We start from the raw sequence: 18,530 nt of genomic DNA on the forward strand, positions 1-18,530 counted from the left end.
TTCCTCAGTGAGAAGGGTCCTGGGAGCCTTCTGGAGTACCTGCAGCACAAGGACTGTGCAGCTTTTCACCATAATTTCAGTGTGCTGCTTAATTCACTGAGGGACAGCAGAGTTTGCAAATGTTTACACCATTACCCAATTAACTAACAATATGGCTCCTACATCTGTCAACAAACAAAGCTGTTGTTGCTTTGTTTTAGCTCCTTGGCATTTTCTGTTCATATGGGTCGCCATTGTACTTAATTATCACACCACAACCCTTCTGCAGCTTCTACTTTGTTATTTGTGGCTTGTAAATATGTTGTTTACTACGAAGGATAGAAGCCTTATTAGTGAACACACCTCCTAGCAAAAGAAATGGCTTCTCTTGTAAATATATGAAGTATAAGACCTAAGATGCATTCTAACTTAGAGTATTTTAAAGCAGAATTAGAAACCAAAGAATGATCTATAACAGAGATCAAAAGAAAGACCTGCAGCCTGCAAATATGTGTTCAGGGTAGTGTTCTACTGAATCTCATTCACTTAAATTTGTGTGCATTATTTAAAAATGGAAAGTATAGAATGCCTTTAAATGTGTATCTGTGTGCCCTGTTTCATTACCATTAGTATAAATTCTGGAGCCCACAGAGCTGACACCCTTTGGCTCTGATGCCATTGCATGATGCTCTTTCCAAAACAGCCCTGCACATGATATAAGTTACACTGTCCCAAAGCTCTGCACCTTTATTAGTTGAAGATTTATTCTATGTTGTTAGAAATTACCCAGAAAACCATTGAAGTATGCTTAGATATTGAGTCTGATTTCATCTGTTCAACCTTTGTGGCAGAATTAATACTTCCTTGATTAAGGTTCAAAATTCACCTTCAGCATTAGTTAAAGCATTAACAAATGCTAAAGGTACATTTTAATCTGTATCTTCAAGTCCTACAAGAACTGACTTTCTACCAGGCATAAGCACACACTCTAGGAGTCACCTCATGCATCACACTGTGAAACCAGCTGAATGTATTTTCCAAATCTTTTGTGGGTTTGCTAATGCCTAATACTTAATATTATAATGGAACATGAACTAAAACCCGTTGAAAAGAGACTGTAAAGCGTTCCAAGTTTGTCTGGTGAGGAGGGTGGCAGAGGACGGACTCAGTGTCCAGAAGCAGAGCGTGTAACACAAGTGACAGCAAAATTACTGACATTCGAGCTCACAGAACCCTGTACAATTCCATGCAGGTGCATTCAGGGCTGCCCCAAAGCCCTCAACACAGAGAGCGCCCCAGGAGATTTTATCTTTAGGCAAATGGCTTTCTGTGCAAACCTGAACACTCCCCTCCCTTCAGCAAATATTCCCTCCAGCAACATGACCAGAGGTGCCACAGGACTTCATTTCTGCCACATTAGATCTTGCCATTGAGCTGCTTTCACTGAAATAGGTCCAAGCTGATAAACAAAACTATGGATTCAGTTTTATTCCAACTATGGATTCGGTTTTATGGGACCTTAGGTTTTGGTGCACTGGAGCTATGGCTCCATCTTTTAAAGAGCCTTGTTACACAACCAATGTTGGTTTGGTGCCAGGGAGGTTATCATCTAAGTATTTGTTTAAGTGAATTCTGTGGTGATTATTCCAAGTAAGCACTAGCAAGCTGAAGTACTTCTGTGCCACTCAGAAGTTCAAATTATTTATGACTCTGCAGGGCACAAGGTAGTGATGTTAACTCTTATACTCCTCCTATAAGAATGTAGTAGCTGCTTACACTTCATTTACTTCATTCTGAGTAAATTAATTGGGTTTTTAGATAAACCAAAAATGAAAACTAATGCTAGTTTAAACAGCATTTTAATACATTTTCATAGCAAAGTCTTTTTCCTTCTAGAATAACATGTGAGTTATTTCTGTCTTCACCTTTGCTGACCTATCTGTTCTATTACACACTCACATCCTGAGCAGCTGTACTTTTACCACTTACAAGGTGTGGCTCCTCACCCTCCCTTAACTCTGCGGGGAAAAGATAAACACAAAAAAAATGGCTTAATGCCCAGGAAGGTAATTTAAAAATAAAGAATCAAATACACAATTATTATGACACTTACACAAGCAGTAAATATCACACCCTTCACCTTTCTCTCCACCCTAGGACAAGGATCTGATTCCCGAGCAGCACAGCCTCTATACCACTTACACACGCATGAATACATTTAATGAATCTAACGGACAAAGAGTTCTTTTACTCTCTTTTCTAATCCTCCTAAAGTATAAATGCAATAGAAATCACTTAAAGGCACACCTGGTAAAGTACCAGATCTGTTTAAAAAACTATATTTTCAGAGTGACACACAAACAAATACAGTGAATCCTTTCTACCTATTGAAATATCTCTGGGTTACACAGATAATACGCTCAACTTGAGCAACAAACAAAAGTAGAGTTACTTTATAGAAATATATGCAATTAGATTGGGCTTAGTTGAATAAACTTGGAGATAATTTACATCTGAATTGAAGAAAGCCGTCACAAACAAGGAAAAATATGTCATAGTAAAAGACTTGTAGCCTCGACCCAAATACAAAGCTTTAATCCAATACATCACACCGACTCTTATTTTTCTCAAGAGGTTTTCCCAAAACGTATTTTAGATTAAGCATATTTAAAAACACATTTACTAAGCAAAGCAGAAGCTTTTGATAAACCAGAAAATTGTGATGCTGTATCCTCTCCTTGGAGCATGGTTCCCATTTTTCCCTTGGAAAGCCATGCAGTGCTCCGAGATGCAACCTTGACACAGAGTCTAAGTTTTCATTGCCTTAACATAATTTATATTTAAAAAAAAAATTGCTACATAGATTTTAATCAGTGAAGGCTGATTAGCCTCTCTTGCACTACTTGACAGTAAATTAAGACAGCAACTGTCTTCTCCCCTGTTTTCTAAAACACTACACATAATGACAGGGTGTTACAAACAACAAGGATAAGACCAAACTTGCTGCTGCTATATTTGTATAGTGGCACCTGGACTATCTGCTGCTTTTTAAAAGTTCTAAATGAAAATCCAATTTTTCAGCTGGAATAAATACCTCATATTTGCAAAACAAACCAAACAAACAAACCAAAACAAAACAAAAAACAAAAAAAAAAACCACCTTAAAAAGTAAAAGCTTAAAAACAAAGGGGTTTTAAGCAACGCTACAAAAATGAATCGCTTTTTTTTGTCAAAACTAAATAAAGCCCAAATATTAATGATGTTTTTAAAAATACTAGATTTTTACCTTAATCCTTTTTAACAGTGAGTAATGAAAATAGTACATAACTGTAGTTTATCTACTTTCCAACAAAAGGCCTTGGGAAGGGCTGTATACCCCTGAGGCAGTTCTATGCCTCTTTTAAGCCAAGGACCAGAAATTTTGTTTAGTGATCAGTACTTGCCCAAAATATGGCCAAAATATATCCAGTTACCAACATCACTGAACATTTGTTTTACAGTTCTTTTCAAGAACTAATCTCACTTTAAAAAATCACTATAAGAAGGCTGCATCTCCCTCTAGCCCTTCAAAGAGCTCATTTTCAACGACAACCGAGCCGCTCTTTCATTTTGGCAGAAGTGCAAACACAAAAGTATTTCAATTAAGAAAAGCCTCTCTGAATAATGTGACTTTTATTGTTGTGGTGCTAATGGTGCTGAAGTATTACACAAGCTGCCTTGAGAGCCAAAAGATGGAGCTGGAGTCAGTCAGGAGTCACATGAAGGTCCTGACCTGACAGTAATGGTCCCACAGTGGCCACAACTCCAAGGCTGGAGGAATTCAGGCTTTGAGGAAGAGGGAGGTGTTGTAAAGCTCTCCTCAGATTTTCTGCTTTCTTCCCTTCCTTTCTTCTGGTTTGAAATCTTTGATTTCTTTAGGAATTCTCTGTGCAGTTTCTCAGAAAAAGAGAAGCTGACAGAAAACCCTGGACCTTGTCTTTTCCTGACAAAGCACCTGCAGGAAGAGGAGATCCACTACCTTTTCCCTCATGTTGTTTACCTTCATTTTTATTGTTGAGTAGAGAAAGTTTAAGTATTGGCATTTACAGATGAGAGCATTTGTATATTAAGCATCTTTTCTGATGTGCCAGAGAGCAAAACAGTCCATTACTTGTGGGCACTGCTGCCTGTGCGTTTATAGTGAATTAACAATTATTCATGTATTTAATAATTCTGAAATGCACTAGCTACACAGAAATGAGATGATGACATCCCCAGAAATACTACAGCTTTCACTCTGGAGATCAATGAAGAGCTGAAAGGAAGCAAACAGCCACATCCTCTGGAAGTTGGAAAACATATAAATACATTTAGTGCTCCAAATGAACTGTAAGAACTTTGCTTTGCATACATCCCAGAGGGGAATGGATGGGAACACAGCCACTCACAGAAGAATGACCCAGGATTGGATTCATGTGCACTTAATTATAATTGCATGAAAGAACAATCCAAAAGGATTTTTATCACCAGTTCAAAGGATTAAGATGTTCAGATATCACAATGATATCTACAGTATAACATTGTGATTGGTAGATAGGCAAATGGAATAAAGAGAGTGCCTAGGAGTGCTTCGGTGATTTAGCCTGATGCATTACTTATGCAATTACCAAAACAGCAGGAGATCATTAAATTTTCTGGTAACCAGACACAGCAGTCTTAGTATCATACCAGTACAAAGGCTCTCTATTGGTATTTTATAATTTCATTTTATTCCTACATGGGTCCAAAAAGTCCACAAAATGGATATTAAACATGAATTCTGGAGAAAAAGTACAAAATATCTTAGCCCAGTTTATTCTGGATAAGGTTATATGCAAATGCAAAGCTCTACAGCTTAACTAAGGCATCGTCCTGGGAACAATAATGTGCCTCCCCTGCAATAAATGTTTTGTAAAATGGGGCAGTGCTGAATAAAAGAGCACTTTGGGTGTGAGGGATGTGCACTGAAGGGCTCTTGGGTGGAATACATGAATGCCATGGTTGGCATTAGTCACTGGGCTAACTAATGAGGATGATTCACCGAGAGCATTCAGCACTGGCTGACTCCAGTGAGCCCTGAGTAAAAGAGCTCATCTGAAATGCACACCTATTTCCTGAAACTGGTTAAACAGTTCCTGTACTCAAATAGAGCTGCTGTGAGAGATCAGAAACTATATTGATCTACAGAATGCAATTCTGCTTCTTTTCTTACATCTGTGAGATGAGATCTCCCTTCAGCGACTTGATACAAGAAGGGCTTTAATCCTTCACTTTGGATCAGTTACTAATGTAAAGACACTGGGTCTGAAAAAAACACATCAAGTCTGTCTTTCTTGGAAGAAAACATGGTGAAAAATCTTTCTGCAATATTTACAGATTTTTAAACTACCTATATGGAAATTATATTTCCACAAAAGTAAACATCATGCTTCAAGAAGCAAAATATACTCAATGTTCTCTCAGGTGCTGTGACTGAATTCACCAGAGTAAGAGTGTTACCTACTCCCTTTTTTAGGTGCTGACCAAAAGACTGTGATACTGTTCTTTGTGAGCAAAAAACTTGGTAAAAGCAGGAAAATCTGAGAGCTACAAATGCTTCAGTGTCCTTTCCTCTCACACTCTTGGTTAATCTTTCAATCCCTCCACTGTTACAAGTCATCAGGAAGAACAGTCAGAAACCAGGCTTCAAAAGAGGCATGGGAATATGCCAGTCTGGAATGGCCAATTTGCTTAGGCAACTTCTCAGTGTCTTAACTAAACCAAACCTAACTGCTTGGATAAATAAAATAACAACAGATCTTGAAAGGAGAGGAAAGACAAGGGCAGGTAGTATTGACTTAAGGAGAGCTGTAAATTATAGGAGGAAGGACATCTACCTTTGTAGGTGGTTGTGGCCTTGGGCAAACTAGATCAGAGTAAGCACATGACATCACTGGCCAGAAAAATTTAAATTATTTGAATTAAAAGAGATGACTACTACTTGGTGTAGCAGGAAAGATAAATATCAGTAACTGAAACAACTGGAAAAATTACAGGCATCACATGGAATTCTCAAAATTTTTTGAATCTATCAGAAAAAACAAATTAATTCATCTGAAATCCTCTTCTGCTATAAAACAGATATTCAAGCTACTTTCCTGATTACATGAAATTACTAAAAATACTATAGGGTGTAGCTGTGACACTGCACAAATCCTTTATCTCAATAACATCCTTTATCTCTTTCTTCCATTTTTCTATCAAGATCATGACTAGGGGGAAGAATGTTAAAAGTCAAATATGGTCCTGGACATTAAACTCTTTCATTAAGTATTTATTTAGAAAGTTTAAACACTCCCTAATGAGTTTAAAAGCAAGTTATTTGAAGGCAGTAGTTTGCACAGGGTGAAATTCAGAACAATCCTTACAAAGAACAGCTGCCAGAACTCATACACAAAATTGTCAAACTGCCTGGCTTAACAATATAAGGACCATGCTCCAACATCACCTTTGTGAGAACATCAAAGGACAATTCCCTGCTCAGAGGACTCCACAGCAAGTGCTGCAGCTAAACTTACTATCCTGTGGCATTATTTTCACCACTGCGAGCATCAAAGAGGATTAATCTTGCCAAAGCACAGGAATGAAAAATCACATTTAGGTTTGGAGGAATATTTTACCATTATTCTATTCCCAAATACTCCTCAAACTGTGAATTGCCTGGCCCTAAATTTACTGAAATCCTGATCATATCTGATTTAAATTGACATGCAATTTGAGTTAAATTTATCTTATGCACTTTCAAGGGAGATTTTTTTGTTTCTGTTTATTTAAACTGCTGTTGAAATTGGTTAATTAAAAGGATTTAAAAAATCTTAATACTCTAAACAGAGCAAACTGGTTCTGAATTATTAAGCAACATTTTAGATGCATTTAAATAACCTTAAGTGACTTAACTGCCACCTGATCCTAAGCTGTGGCTCAGCAAAGTAAAATGTGAAATACTGTACAAGTCTTGGCTTACCAAGGCTTCCAGATACAGTAAATAAAGAGCTTAAGTCTCTAATACCATGTCTGCAGAAGGCATACTCTCAAATACATAACTAATGCTCCACCTCAAGGAGAAATAAGTAGCAGAAATTATAGCTTGAAATTTTGTTTTTTTTTCATGAGAAATTAATAAATTCATGTCTGGCCCTCCCTTTCTGAGAGACATCATAGAACATTCACAAACATATTAACCTGGTCCACTTCAGCTTCTGCCTAAGTGGGTTAAAATGCCCACCCTGTAAGATGTTAACAGTTTCAGGAAGGCTTGTGCACATCACTAGCACCAAAATAAGGGATGAACTGAGTATCTGGAGGTCTCCAAGGCACTGGGAGAAGGAGGTTCCTGCAGCTGGGAGGTCAAGAGGACTACTAAAGTCAGAGTTTGGATTTAAACTGTACACGACATTTTGGAAAAAATATGTTTGAAAGTGTCAGAATTACTCTGCTGGAGTTTTGCTGCAATAAGTCAGAGTTTGGGAAGGCTGTTAAGAGAAAGAGACCTAAATACTGAACCAAAGTCAGAGTGTGGGAAGGCTTTTAAGACAAAGGGACCTAAATACTGAACTAGAAGTTTCAGCACACTAATATACATAGAATAAGCTCTTTTTGTTGAAGTTAAATGCAATTTCTGGAAGACAGGGAACTGTAACTCTGAAATCAGCACACACATTTAACAGCACACACACTTGTTCCCACGGAGCCTTTGCAGGTGTATTTAAGAATACAAGAAATACATTCTTTGCATTGAAATTTCTTTGCCAAGAAACACAATACAGCTTTTCACTCCCAAAGATGTGCTTGCCAACATTTCCAGAGTCTGAGGCACGAGCTCCCAGCTGCCCCAAGCTCACATTTGTGACACACACTGGTGGTACAAGATGTGGTGCTGAGGCACCGAGAGAGGAGCTGGTTAATATCTAATTTCAGCAAGGGTAGAAAGAACAACACAGTCAGTGACAAAGACCCAATAACAAGTCACTGCATGTGCTTAACTGCTTTGGAATGTCACTGCTGCTTTAAAATCTTCAAGTAGTGTCTGGAAAAGGTTAATCTGGGTATTTACTCATGTGTAGAAGTTTGTATTTACAGTAGGGTTATGATACCAACTTTAAGTTAGCTAAGGATATCTGTGTAAGCAACTGGAACATAGGACTAAGAACTAATGAATTTTTATTTATGAAAGATGTAAAAGTACTTCAACAACACTGTATCAGAACTGATGGCTTTGAACAGCAGGTAAAAATGTTCTGACAAGTTTATCACAAGAAAATGTTGATTTGGTTGAAGATAATCCCCTTGTTTTGATAAAACAGAAACACTTTTGAGGGTGTGTATATTATTGTAAAGCAGATTAGGATTGAAGAACACCCAGAAACTAACATTAGAAGACATGTTTTCATCTTATTGCAGCAAAACTCCAGCAAAGTAATTCTGATACTTTCAAACATATTTTTTCAACAACGTTAGGTATAGTTTAATTACAGACATTTTAAATGTTCCTGTTTTCTGGAGCACAAGCATTTCAAGTGCTTGTAGCACAGATTTCCATGCATGTTGGTGATATACCATACAGCAGAAGGGTCTTGATAACTTAGAGTGTATTTTTAAGTGTCTACAGACCACAAAGCCCAAAGCAATGAATCTATACTTTGACTGTACTTCTTCCAAGCCATTCAACAATGCCCCATTTTTATTTTTTTAGATCTGTTTATGGAGTTGCACGCTTCCAACTCTCCAAACCTGGGGAAGATGACAGATGTCATTTACAGTTCTCAGTGGTTAGCAAAGCCCTGGGGAATATTTTTTGTCTGTTGTGGCTCTGGTGGTCACAATGGCAACGGGATTCATACATGGCTGAGTCAATCAGCATGAATCATTTATGTGACTCCTCATACATGGCATTATTAGGTTGGAATCACAGGAAAAAGATGACAGGGTCTTTGCTTCCCACACAACAGACCAACATCTCTAGACCCTGCCACTAAATTCTCCTTTCTTTGCCTCAGCCTTTTCTCCCAGCCAGTTTCACAGATATACTGACAATACCAGCTTGTTTAATTAAGTGGCATTTTTTTCTTTTCTACTTTTTTTTAGTACTTGTTCTTATGTGATTCACCTGATAAATTTTTGAGGTTTTTTACAGATGACTTACATTCATAATGATGATGATGTGAATAGGTACAGAAATACCCAGAGTAAAGTAAAAAACAAATGTAAAAAGAGTAATATACCTGTAGGGTATTTATATTAAATATGTATTACATCAGAAATAAGTTACAGGTGGGAAGGCATGACTTGCAAAATGTTTAAAATGTACAACCCCATTGTTTAGATTGCAAAACACTGTTTTTCTTTTGTCAAGTACACTGATCTATCAGTAAACCTGGAAACACAGGTGACTTCCAGTCTTTGCTTCCACTGGAAATGATACTGCATGCTTAAGGAGTAAAGTTAATTAGTGATTAATGAGATTCCTTAAATGCTGCTTTTCAGTCTGACTGCTCAGGATTCCCAATACAGGGCAAGGTGGAAGAAGAGCTACAAGCACTGCAATCCTGTCCACAGTTGTGCCAAAAATGAGTCAGAAACCACATCCACCGACAAGGTTGTCTGCTTACTAAGGATGAGCTTCTTCTCCTTTGGAGTATACAAATAAGGTGATAAAGTAAGAGGTATCTGTTACAAACTACTGTAAACATGTCAATCAGAGCCTCATTCCTAGTGAACTTCCCCCAGGGGCAGTGATGGGAAACAAAATGGAAAAGCAATCCAAATTACTGAACTCCTTTGGTGAGAAATGGTCTAACCAGTCCCCTGGAGATGCCTCCAGCAAACAAGACCCCAGATGGTCTAGAGCTGCCCCATTGCTCTGCAGTGCATGGGCAGTATGGCCAAAGAGCTGCTGAACTCCACCCACCACTGCCTGGCTCTGTCCTGACACCTCTGCAATGCCCATCCCTGCACCTTTTGTCCAGAGCCCTTGCACAGTTGGACCCACTGACTTTCATCTTTGCTGTAGCAATGACTAAATAATAAATAAAAGCTAATTTGTGCAGAAAACACAGAAGTGGATTTTGAAGGAAATTTAGGAGGAAGCACAAAAATGATCTGTTGATTTATCAACAGAATTGGCTATTGTAAGCAGTGAGCAGTATTGATTCTGAAAATCAGCCACAGCAGGTTCATCATACAATTTCAAGGTAGGAGATGTAATTATCTACTGGTATTATGTAACAGGTGAATCAAATATTCATTAGGATATACTTAATAGTGCATAACTGGGTACTATCCGATGCTGAGCCTTATTCATAACATCAAGTTGTATCCAAAACACAAAACCAGAAAGATCAGAAGTACCAGCCCATAACAAACCTAAACAGTGAACTACCAGCAATGTTGATGGAGCTTCCCTCAAAACAGGACTTCAGCAAAGCTGATTCAGTATATTCAAGTTTTCACTGAATATGGTCCACAACTTTTTCTGAAATGTAGGATTTTTTACAATGTCACTGGAGACAGGTTTCACAGCTCTGTCTGTAACATCTGACAGCACTGGTCAGCCAGCAGCTGACTTAGAGCTTGGCAGCACTGGAACATACCCAGGCACACCTTTTACCTTCTATGCTGTAACACCCCAGCCCATCCAACCCACAGGAGCAAGAAGCAGAGCTATTTATTCCTGAAAGGTGCATTTACTCACATCTCTCCTCGGAAAGGTGCCCAGCAGCTTGTACTCCTCCCAAGGATATCCCTTGGAAGCTACAAAATCAAAGACAACCTGCAGCTTGCTGCTGGCCAGGAAACGCCGCTCAAAGAATTCTCCGCTGGGCGTCCGGATGCGGAGTTTGCTGACAGACTCAGTGCTCTCCTCCTTGGGCTCGGGGGGCAAGGACTGCTCCAGAGACAGTCTGATGGCCTGGGGAAGGAAAAACAACCATTTTTTCCAATGCCAGCAAGAGAAGAAAGGGAGAAAGCTTTTCTATTTATTTCTTCTAGAACTTCAAGATGTGTCGTGGTGCTCCAGAGCCTTTATATCTCAATGACAAAATAATTTTTATTCACTCCTTAATAACAGCCCACCAGACAACTAATTAAAATAAATCCTTCTTTATAACACATATTATTAGGTCTACAGTTAATGCACGATGGGATACGTAATTTAATCATTTGGCAGAAAGCCTTGGAAAAAAATTGAATGAGAGAATAATTGTCAAGTGGCCAATTGCTTCCTTAAAGGGTAGAAATTAAAAGGCAGCAAAAGTATTTCTTTAAAAGCACTTGTCAAATTGTCTTCCTCTTGCAATGGTAATTGACCATTTGCAGTAGACTGGACCCTTAATGACAATTCTGAGTGAAAAGAAATATATGCAAGAAATTTACTATAAATAAACTGAAACACTGTTGAAAGATGCAATTAAAAATGCCACGAATGTACAGCAGATACACAGACTGCATACAGAAGTAGGAATCATTAAAGAAGAAAACTGGCAGAAGAGAAATGAGAGCTTGAAGATTTAAAGTTGGTGGTAGTCGTAGTATTTGTAAGAAGATGGTTCTAAGTACAGGGGAACACATTTTCTGCATCAACCTGCATGAAATCAGCCCTCAAATTGCAATGACACTACATGACAGTCATATGTGTATGACTCTCTTCCTGCTAACATTGCTGATGTCAAGACTTTAAGGGCAGGACCCAGGTCTGTGTTCTCTCTCCTCTGTCTCTGTGAGCTGCTACATCACCAATATCTTGATTATATTTTTTTAAAATATAAAATTAATGACTAATATTAGACTGCTGAATGAGGTGGGCTTGATGTTCAAAGGCATTTTTGGTATTCATGGGCAGCATCAGCGTCTGTCAAAAATTTGCTCATACTCAGAAGCAGCTCTGTTACAATATCACCTCACTTAAGGTAGCACTTAAAGAGAAGGTAAATGAATGGAAGAAGCAGCACAAACACACTGTCTGCCCCAAAATGTGCCTAAAAGGCAATTTTTCAAACTGAAGAGGCAGTCAGGCAGGGATTTTACCCTTTTCAAGGAACTTTCAGTATACACAGTTGCTATTTGTGCCTTTGAAAACCTCCCCAAGGTCATTTAGTAACAGAAACTGATAGAGGGTGATTACATTGCAGGGAAAGGACTGGGCAGAAGCAAGATTACAAAGGCTTTTAAATAGTCTACTTCTTACACACACACCTCTGAGCAAATTATATCTCAGTATAAATATTTATACATAGAACTTCAGTTCATTTTTGCTCATCTACTATGAGATTATATTTTAAATAGATTCTATTTTAATTTTCTCCCTCTCCATTCTCAACCACCTGCTTACTATCTCACTGTTTTGACATTTCCCCACACAGTATAACAACAGATGCTACATTATTTACTGAACCCAATCAATTATATTATAGAAAAATAAACAACAGTAGCTCATTAGAGCTCCTTCCTTTGTGCAAAGAGTGTGCTGTTCCCCAAAGTAACCACTCAACATAAAATGGCAATTTACAATGGATATTCTGTACCAGCAAACCAAGTCACAAAACAATGACATGATGGATCACATTAAAAACTCTTGGACCTGAACAAGCAATTTCAGTTTGTTGATAAAAAGGTGTTCAGTATGTGAAGAGCTCAATAGTCAGATTTTAAAATACAAACTGAACATAAAGCCACTTCTGTAAGTAAACACTGTTGCAAAACAATTCAGTCCAAGTAATCTGTATACTTGAAAATGGGGAGTGTTAGTAAACATTATTGTTAAAATCCCTTTTGTTCTACTAAGCAAACAGATCCCATTCTTTTCATTACTGCACTCTGTATGAAAACAGGGAAGCCCAGGTATATTTTGGTAACACGGGCCAGTGTTGCAGCCTTTGCATAAGAAAACCATTTCCAAAAGGCCAAGGTATCAGAAAAGGCTCAGGAGCAGATATAATGAAGCAGAAATAATTATTGTTCCTATGCATGCAAAATAACTTAGAAAAGAAAAACATATTTCTGGCTTGAGCCTGAGGGTGAGCTGATTGTGAGCCTGTTCCTGCTACAGTGGATTCATGTTCAGCTGCTGTTATCCCCACAGAATTGCCACCTCACAGCCAGACTAGACCCTGCAAGAGGCTGCAGGAGCCATCTCTGAGAGGCACTGGGACCCTCAGCATTCACCAAATTGAGAGAACCTACAAAATAACAGTTTGAGGAACAGTACTCTTCACAGCACAGGCTTTCTGTTTTCTTACAGAGGCCTAGAGACATAAAGTACTTGTTTAAACCAAATTTTCATTCTAAGGAAGATTCAGTAGAAGACTGTTCAGAAAATTTTTTAAGTCCCACAAATTTCAAGATTCTGGACTTTATTTTCTTAGGGTTTTTTTTAGCAAGTGGATTGTCTCCCAAATTAAATTTGGTAACTTGTTTGATCAGAACTGCAGGTAGGCTTTGTGCTACTTCCTGGAAAAAATGAAAGGGCTCCATGTTTTTAAAAGGAGTGGCGGCAGAAAACAGGTTAGAGCCTCCCAAAGATTCTAGCATTTATGGAGCTCATTTCATAAATCTTCTGTGAGCAGGTCCATCTAATATCTGGCTGTATTTGAGACCCAGATGATAAAACAGAAGAGTCATTAAACAGTAGATGAAAATTATTTAGCTGCACTTTTTTTGTTTCACAGATATATAGTAAGAAATCAATAACAGTAAAGAAAATTGATGACAGAAAAAGTATGTTTTGAATTGAAGCTGCAGTGTGTGTTGAATGACAGTTTCAGTGCTCATAAGCTTCATGAATTCATAAAGAAAAGGTAAAACATCCCACCTCACGTTCCTCCTCCTGCTCTTTCCGGATCTGTTCCAAGCGGAACTGCTCTGCCATTTCTCTCTCTTGTGCTTCCCTCTAACAAACACAAAGGGCAATCCCACATAAATATATGATAAATACAAATGCAAAGAAATTTCTCAGTGTTTCCACAGAAATTAATATAAGAGATAGGATATTTATTAAGCAATATTTTCCTGCCATTCCTTTCCCAAATGGAGCCAGGACAGGTTTAGCAGTCAAGTCTAGTCCTAGTGGCTTTGTCTGGTGCCACTTTACAACACGGAGGACTTTAGGGTCTCATGCTCAGAGCACAGCTGGAGGCAGGCAGTCCCCTGCAGCACAGAACATCCCCAAACTCCAGAGGGTTCCCATCCCATGGGTGTCTGTCCCTGCACACACCTTGGCTCTGTCAGCCTCCAGCGAGATGCGGTACGCCTCGTCCTGCTCTCTCTTCACGTTTTCTCTGGCTTCACGTTCATCCTAAAGATAAAAAAAAAAGAAAAAAATAAATCAAATAGTGGACCAGCATGATAAATATCTTTATGTTCCTCAGCACTCTAATCCCAGTGACTTCAGCATCACCCAAATATTGCTAGGAGAAACACATTCAGAGATGCCTCAAGGGTGACTGAGGCTTTACAAATTCTGACTACCTGAAGCTTTGATTCAGTTGCCAGGTAAGGGAATAGTAATTAGCCCTGGTCTTAGGGCTGGATGAGGCACCCAGGCTCTGTACTGAGACCTGGGGAGGAGCAGCCTCCAATGGTGGGGTCACTGCAGGGGGGTATGGGCTGGAGTTGGGAGGATTTCCCTCCTGCACCCAACAGTTTGGATGGTTTTGTAACAGAGAAGTGTGGTTTGATGCTGAGAGTGGATTTTCATTGGCTCTCTACTCAGACTGACAGTGGGTAATGGCTGCTCCTGACAGAGAATGCCCAATCCCAGGTTCTTCCTGGGTCAAAAACCCCTCAGCAGGGTCCATCCAGGGTCATGACTATCAAACATCATCCAGAAGCCTCAATTCACAGTGCTGGATATTATACAAAGATGGGAAAGTAGCAGGTCCTGCTCTGAAGTATCTCAAATGGACTGATGATGGCAAGGAAGGAACAGGAGGTTACCATGCCAGCAAAAAGTATCTTATCAACAATCATAGCACAAAAAAAAAAAAGGTTTACTAAAACCACACAAATGACAAAGCAAGGCATCATCCACACAGAGGTGGATCAAAAAGTGGATATCCCCAAAAGCTGGAATAACTGCACTGGGGTGATGTCAAATAAAGCAAAGTGTACAATCAATAGCTTCATACTCTGCCTCTGAAGCAGAGACAGTGGCTGCTCCCCTGTGCTTACTTGTCTTACATCTCATAATTCCCCCCAGAGCCCTGCAGAGGCTGCACTGGTCCCTACAAAAATCAATGGGATTTAGCTGTGAGACTGCTGGTGGGCTCAGCAGGGTCTCCCCTGCAGTTCCAGTAACACAGCATCTGCACGGGGGCAATCTGTCCTGTGTTTTACAGAAATTAAAGTCTACTACCTACTGCTTCTTGAAGAATTATATAATCTTCCTATCAGCTGCAACATTTATTCCACATAAAAGAATTATTTTGCTAAGTGATCCATTTTCCCCTCAAAACATCACTGTTTGGCAAAAACTCAATTCTGAATGGTAGGAGCTCATGATAACTGTAATTATCACAACATACAAACATGCCAAGACATTCCTCAAAAAAACTCTAACATCTCACTGGTTAAATCTCTAAAGTAGAATGCAAACACAGGAGGAAAGGAGAAACTGCAGGGAAAATGATACAATTTCCACTTGGAAGGTAGCAAAATCTTTCCAGACTAAATTCTTCTTCCTTACAGAAATAGGACCCAAAGTTATTGTACAATCAGTGTGTCCTGAATTTCATTCCAAGATTTAGAAACCATCACTTTAGTCAGCAGAACCAAAACATGAGTAGAAGTAATTCTTGTAAAATGCAAAAAAAAGGACAATAACCACCAAATAATCCTTCTCCTTCCTGGCTGGCTCTGGACATTGATAAGTTTTAGGTACTCTGCTCACAGAACTTGAACCTGATAACAAAAACTACCCTACAAGAATATTCAATTTTTGAGATAAGGGGGAGTTGAAATAATTAAACAGCCCCATTTTATGTTTTCCAAATATGAGGAAAGCTTGTTGAATACACAGAGGGTTTCCCAATTCTTCTCACAGATGGAACACAACAGTAAAGAAAAATATTTGGGCTATTTATACTGAGATTTTTCATAAGCATACTGAAAATTTATCTTAGAATAGTAAGAACCAAAATAACCTTTCCAAATCAGCTCAACAGAGGAAGATGACTTCAGGTTATCTGCCAGAGGACAAGCCCTTAAAAATATTTAGAATTATTTCAGAGATAACTTATTCAAATTTAATGTTTTTTGACTCCATGTATCACACCTAAGTCCACACATTGAATTTCAAAGGCCACACAAGTCCAGTAATGCCCAAAAGAACTTTGAAAGATTAGATACAACTATTGCAACTACAGGCTCTTCTCCATCAAGGATTGCTAACAACTAAGATAGAGTTACTGCAGTTAATAAAAAAAAAATTAAATAAAAAATACTAATGTTATAGATTCTACAATTAGAATTGAAACATGAATTCAACGCATTAACAAAAAAGTTAAAATGCTTTCTTCCCTATTCATTGCAGTTATCATCATCCTAGAAGTGGATTATGAAAAAGATGTCAGGAATGTGAAGAATTACCACGCATGACTGCCTGGTCCTCAAAGAAATATGTGAGCCACATCTAAAAGTAAATGACTGGGCCACTGAGCCCTACACCTCATTGAAATAATACTGTTCTTACTGAAACAGACCTTAAAAACACACCTGGAATCCAGAGCTCTTTGGGTAAGCAGCAGATGTAATCCCATGCAATGCCTCTTTGTACCTGCTTCTGTGCTAACACTTCTGTTTGCTAATACAGCTCACATCAACAGGAACCGACTCCTCCAGAGATTTTACAGCTAAATTGTGGTATTGTTTGGTGCAGAGTTACACCTTGGACAAATTTTAAACATTACACGAAGCAGTTCTCCCTTTTGTAATGCAGTTTCTTATTTTAGTCATCTCTTCCTCTAGAGAAGGATGAGGATGCTTCAAGTTCACCAGAAAGCAACAAAAGAAACTCACAGTAGAGACAGGAAAAGCAGAAGAAAATATTTTGCAGAGCATCTTCAACTGCACTAACAAAGAATATGTCAAGAGTAATCATACCACTAATAATTAATATAAAAAAATTCAAAAGTGTTATCCATTAATAAAATTTGAGGCAGCTGACAAGTTTCCTATTAGACTCTACATAAATTGCAGTCATTATTGATGGAACATCACTAAATGCATCTCCACAGTGCTTGTGCAAGGAAGGCAGAACTGGGACCTTCCTTATTCAAGAAATCAAAGTATAAACAGACATGGCTTATCCTGGGTCACTCAAAAAGCCTTCATCAGAAGCAGGGGAATTCCTCAGCAGTGACTGAAGGCTGCTGTGAATGCAAACCATCCACATCCCAAGGGTTTGGGGGTTGAGACAAGGGGACAACACTCCCTGGCACCTAAAAAGGGGAGAAATCACAGATTTCTGCTTTCCTGTTTTGACAATGAGACAATGGGAGCACATACATTCAATGGGAGATTGGAAATCTGAAAAAAAATTGCTTTTATTCACAGGATATATTCTTCAGCTATGACTTTGCTTTGCTATTCTGCTTCTTAGAGATGCAGTCAACCCAAAAATATCAAACTTTTGAGATAGCTACAGTTGACCAGAGCAAACCTTCTCCTGAGGAATATCCAGTGCATCAAGACCAAGAAAAACTGACACATAAAATTAAGAGGAAATTTAGGATAACTCTTTCATATAATTATTTCCTAAACCATTTGTTGGAGTTAATCCTGAAATACCTAGTGACAGGCATTTTAAGATGCAGGATGATGGACAAAGAGGGGTTCTTGACTGAATTGACAGCAGATTCTCCAAGTTAAAAATATTCCGCTTTTTGAATGGGATATTTTGCTGGAGAAGTCAGCATTGGCCCTCCTGGACTTTTTTCCCCTATTTATTATTGTCATTTCTGAAGGTAGGATTTAATGATTTAACCCCAGGAATCAGCTTTGCACCTGATTTATCTCATGGGGCTGTGTTATATTATTCCCAACTGCCCTTTGGGAACAGTTTTACTGTGAAGTAAAACCAGACGAGACAGAACTTGAGAAGATAAACCAGGAGCAGAAGACATTTCTCAGAGCACCAGTGAGTAAATGGCTATTACAAGAAAGAAAGAAAGAAAAAAGTATATTTACAAATGCTGAATGCCCATCTGAAAGACAGTTCATTTCACTGAACCACTCCTGAAATTAAAATCTGCAAATGCTTAAGGCTATTCATGGGAGCGTTAAAGAGAAACACCCCTTTGTCCAAACAAAGCAGGGCAAGAAAGGCATTAATTTGACTCACTAAGATGACAGACTTGCACATTGTATAACTTAAACATACATGATGGGGAATATATGGCAGGAAAAAGTGTACACAGAGTGTGTTGGGTGTATGGGAACGACAAGGACAAAGCAAATGGAAGTTTTAGTGGTGGCAGAACCACAGGAGGAGGCAGGATGGGGCA

At 38.7% G+C, this 18,530-nt stretch overlaps 1 protein-coding gene across 1 annotated transcript in view; it reads right to left on the reverse strand.

Annotated features, from left to right (window-relative positions):
* Positions 1–18,530, reverse strand: part of FAF1 (Fas associated factor 1) — a 145,520-nt gene that overhangs the window by 4,366 nt on the left and 122,624 nt on the right. The window contains exons 16-18 of the mRNA XM_058030494.1: positions 14,243–14,323; positions 13,841–13,918; positions 10,727–10,942 (exon numbers count right to left, since the gene is read on the reverse strand). Coding sequence (XP_057886477.1) covers positions 10,727–10,942; positions 13,841–13,918; positions 14,243–14,323 — 375 coding nt within the window. The remainder of the gene's footprint in view (positions 1–10,726; positions 10,943–13,840; positions 13,919–14,242; positions 14,324–18,530) is intronic.

The sequence above is a fragment of the Melospiza georgiana genome, chromosome 9 (genome assembly GCF_028018845.1).
Source record: "Melospiza georgiana isolate bMelGeo1 chromosome 9, bMelGeo1.pri, whole genome shotgun sequence".
In the NCBI taxonomy this organism is placed as follows: domain Eukaryota; kingdom Metazoa; phylum Chordata; class Aves; order Passeriformes; family Passerellidae; genus Melospiza; species Melospiza georgiana.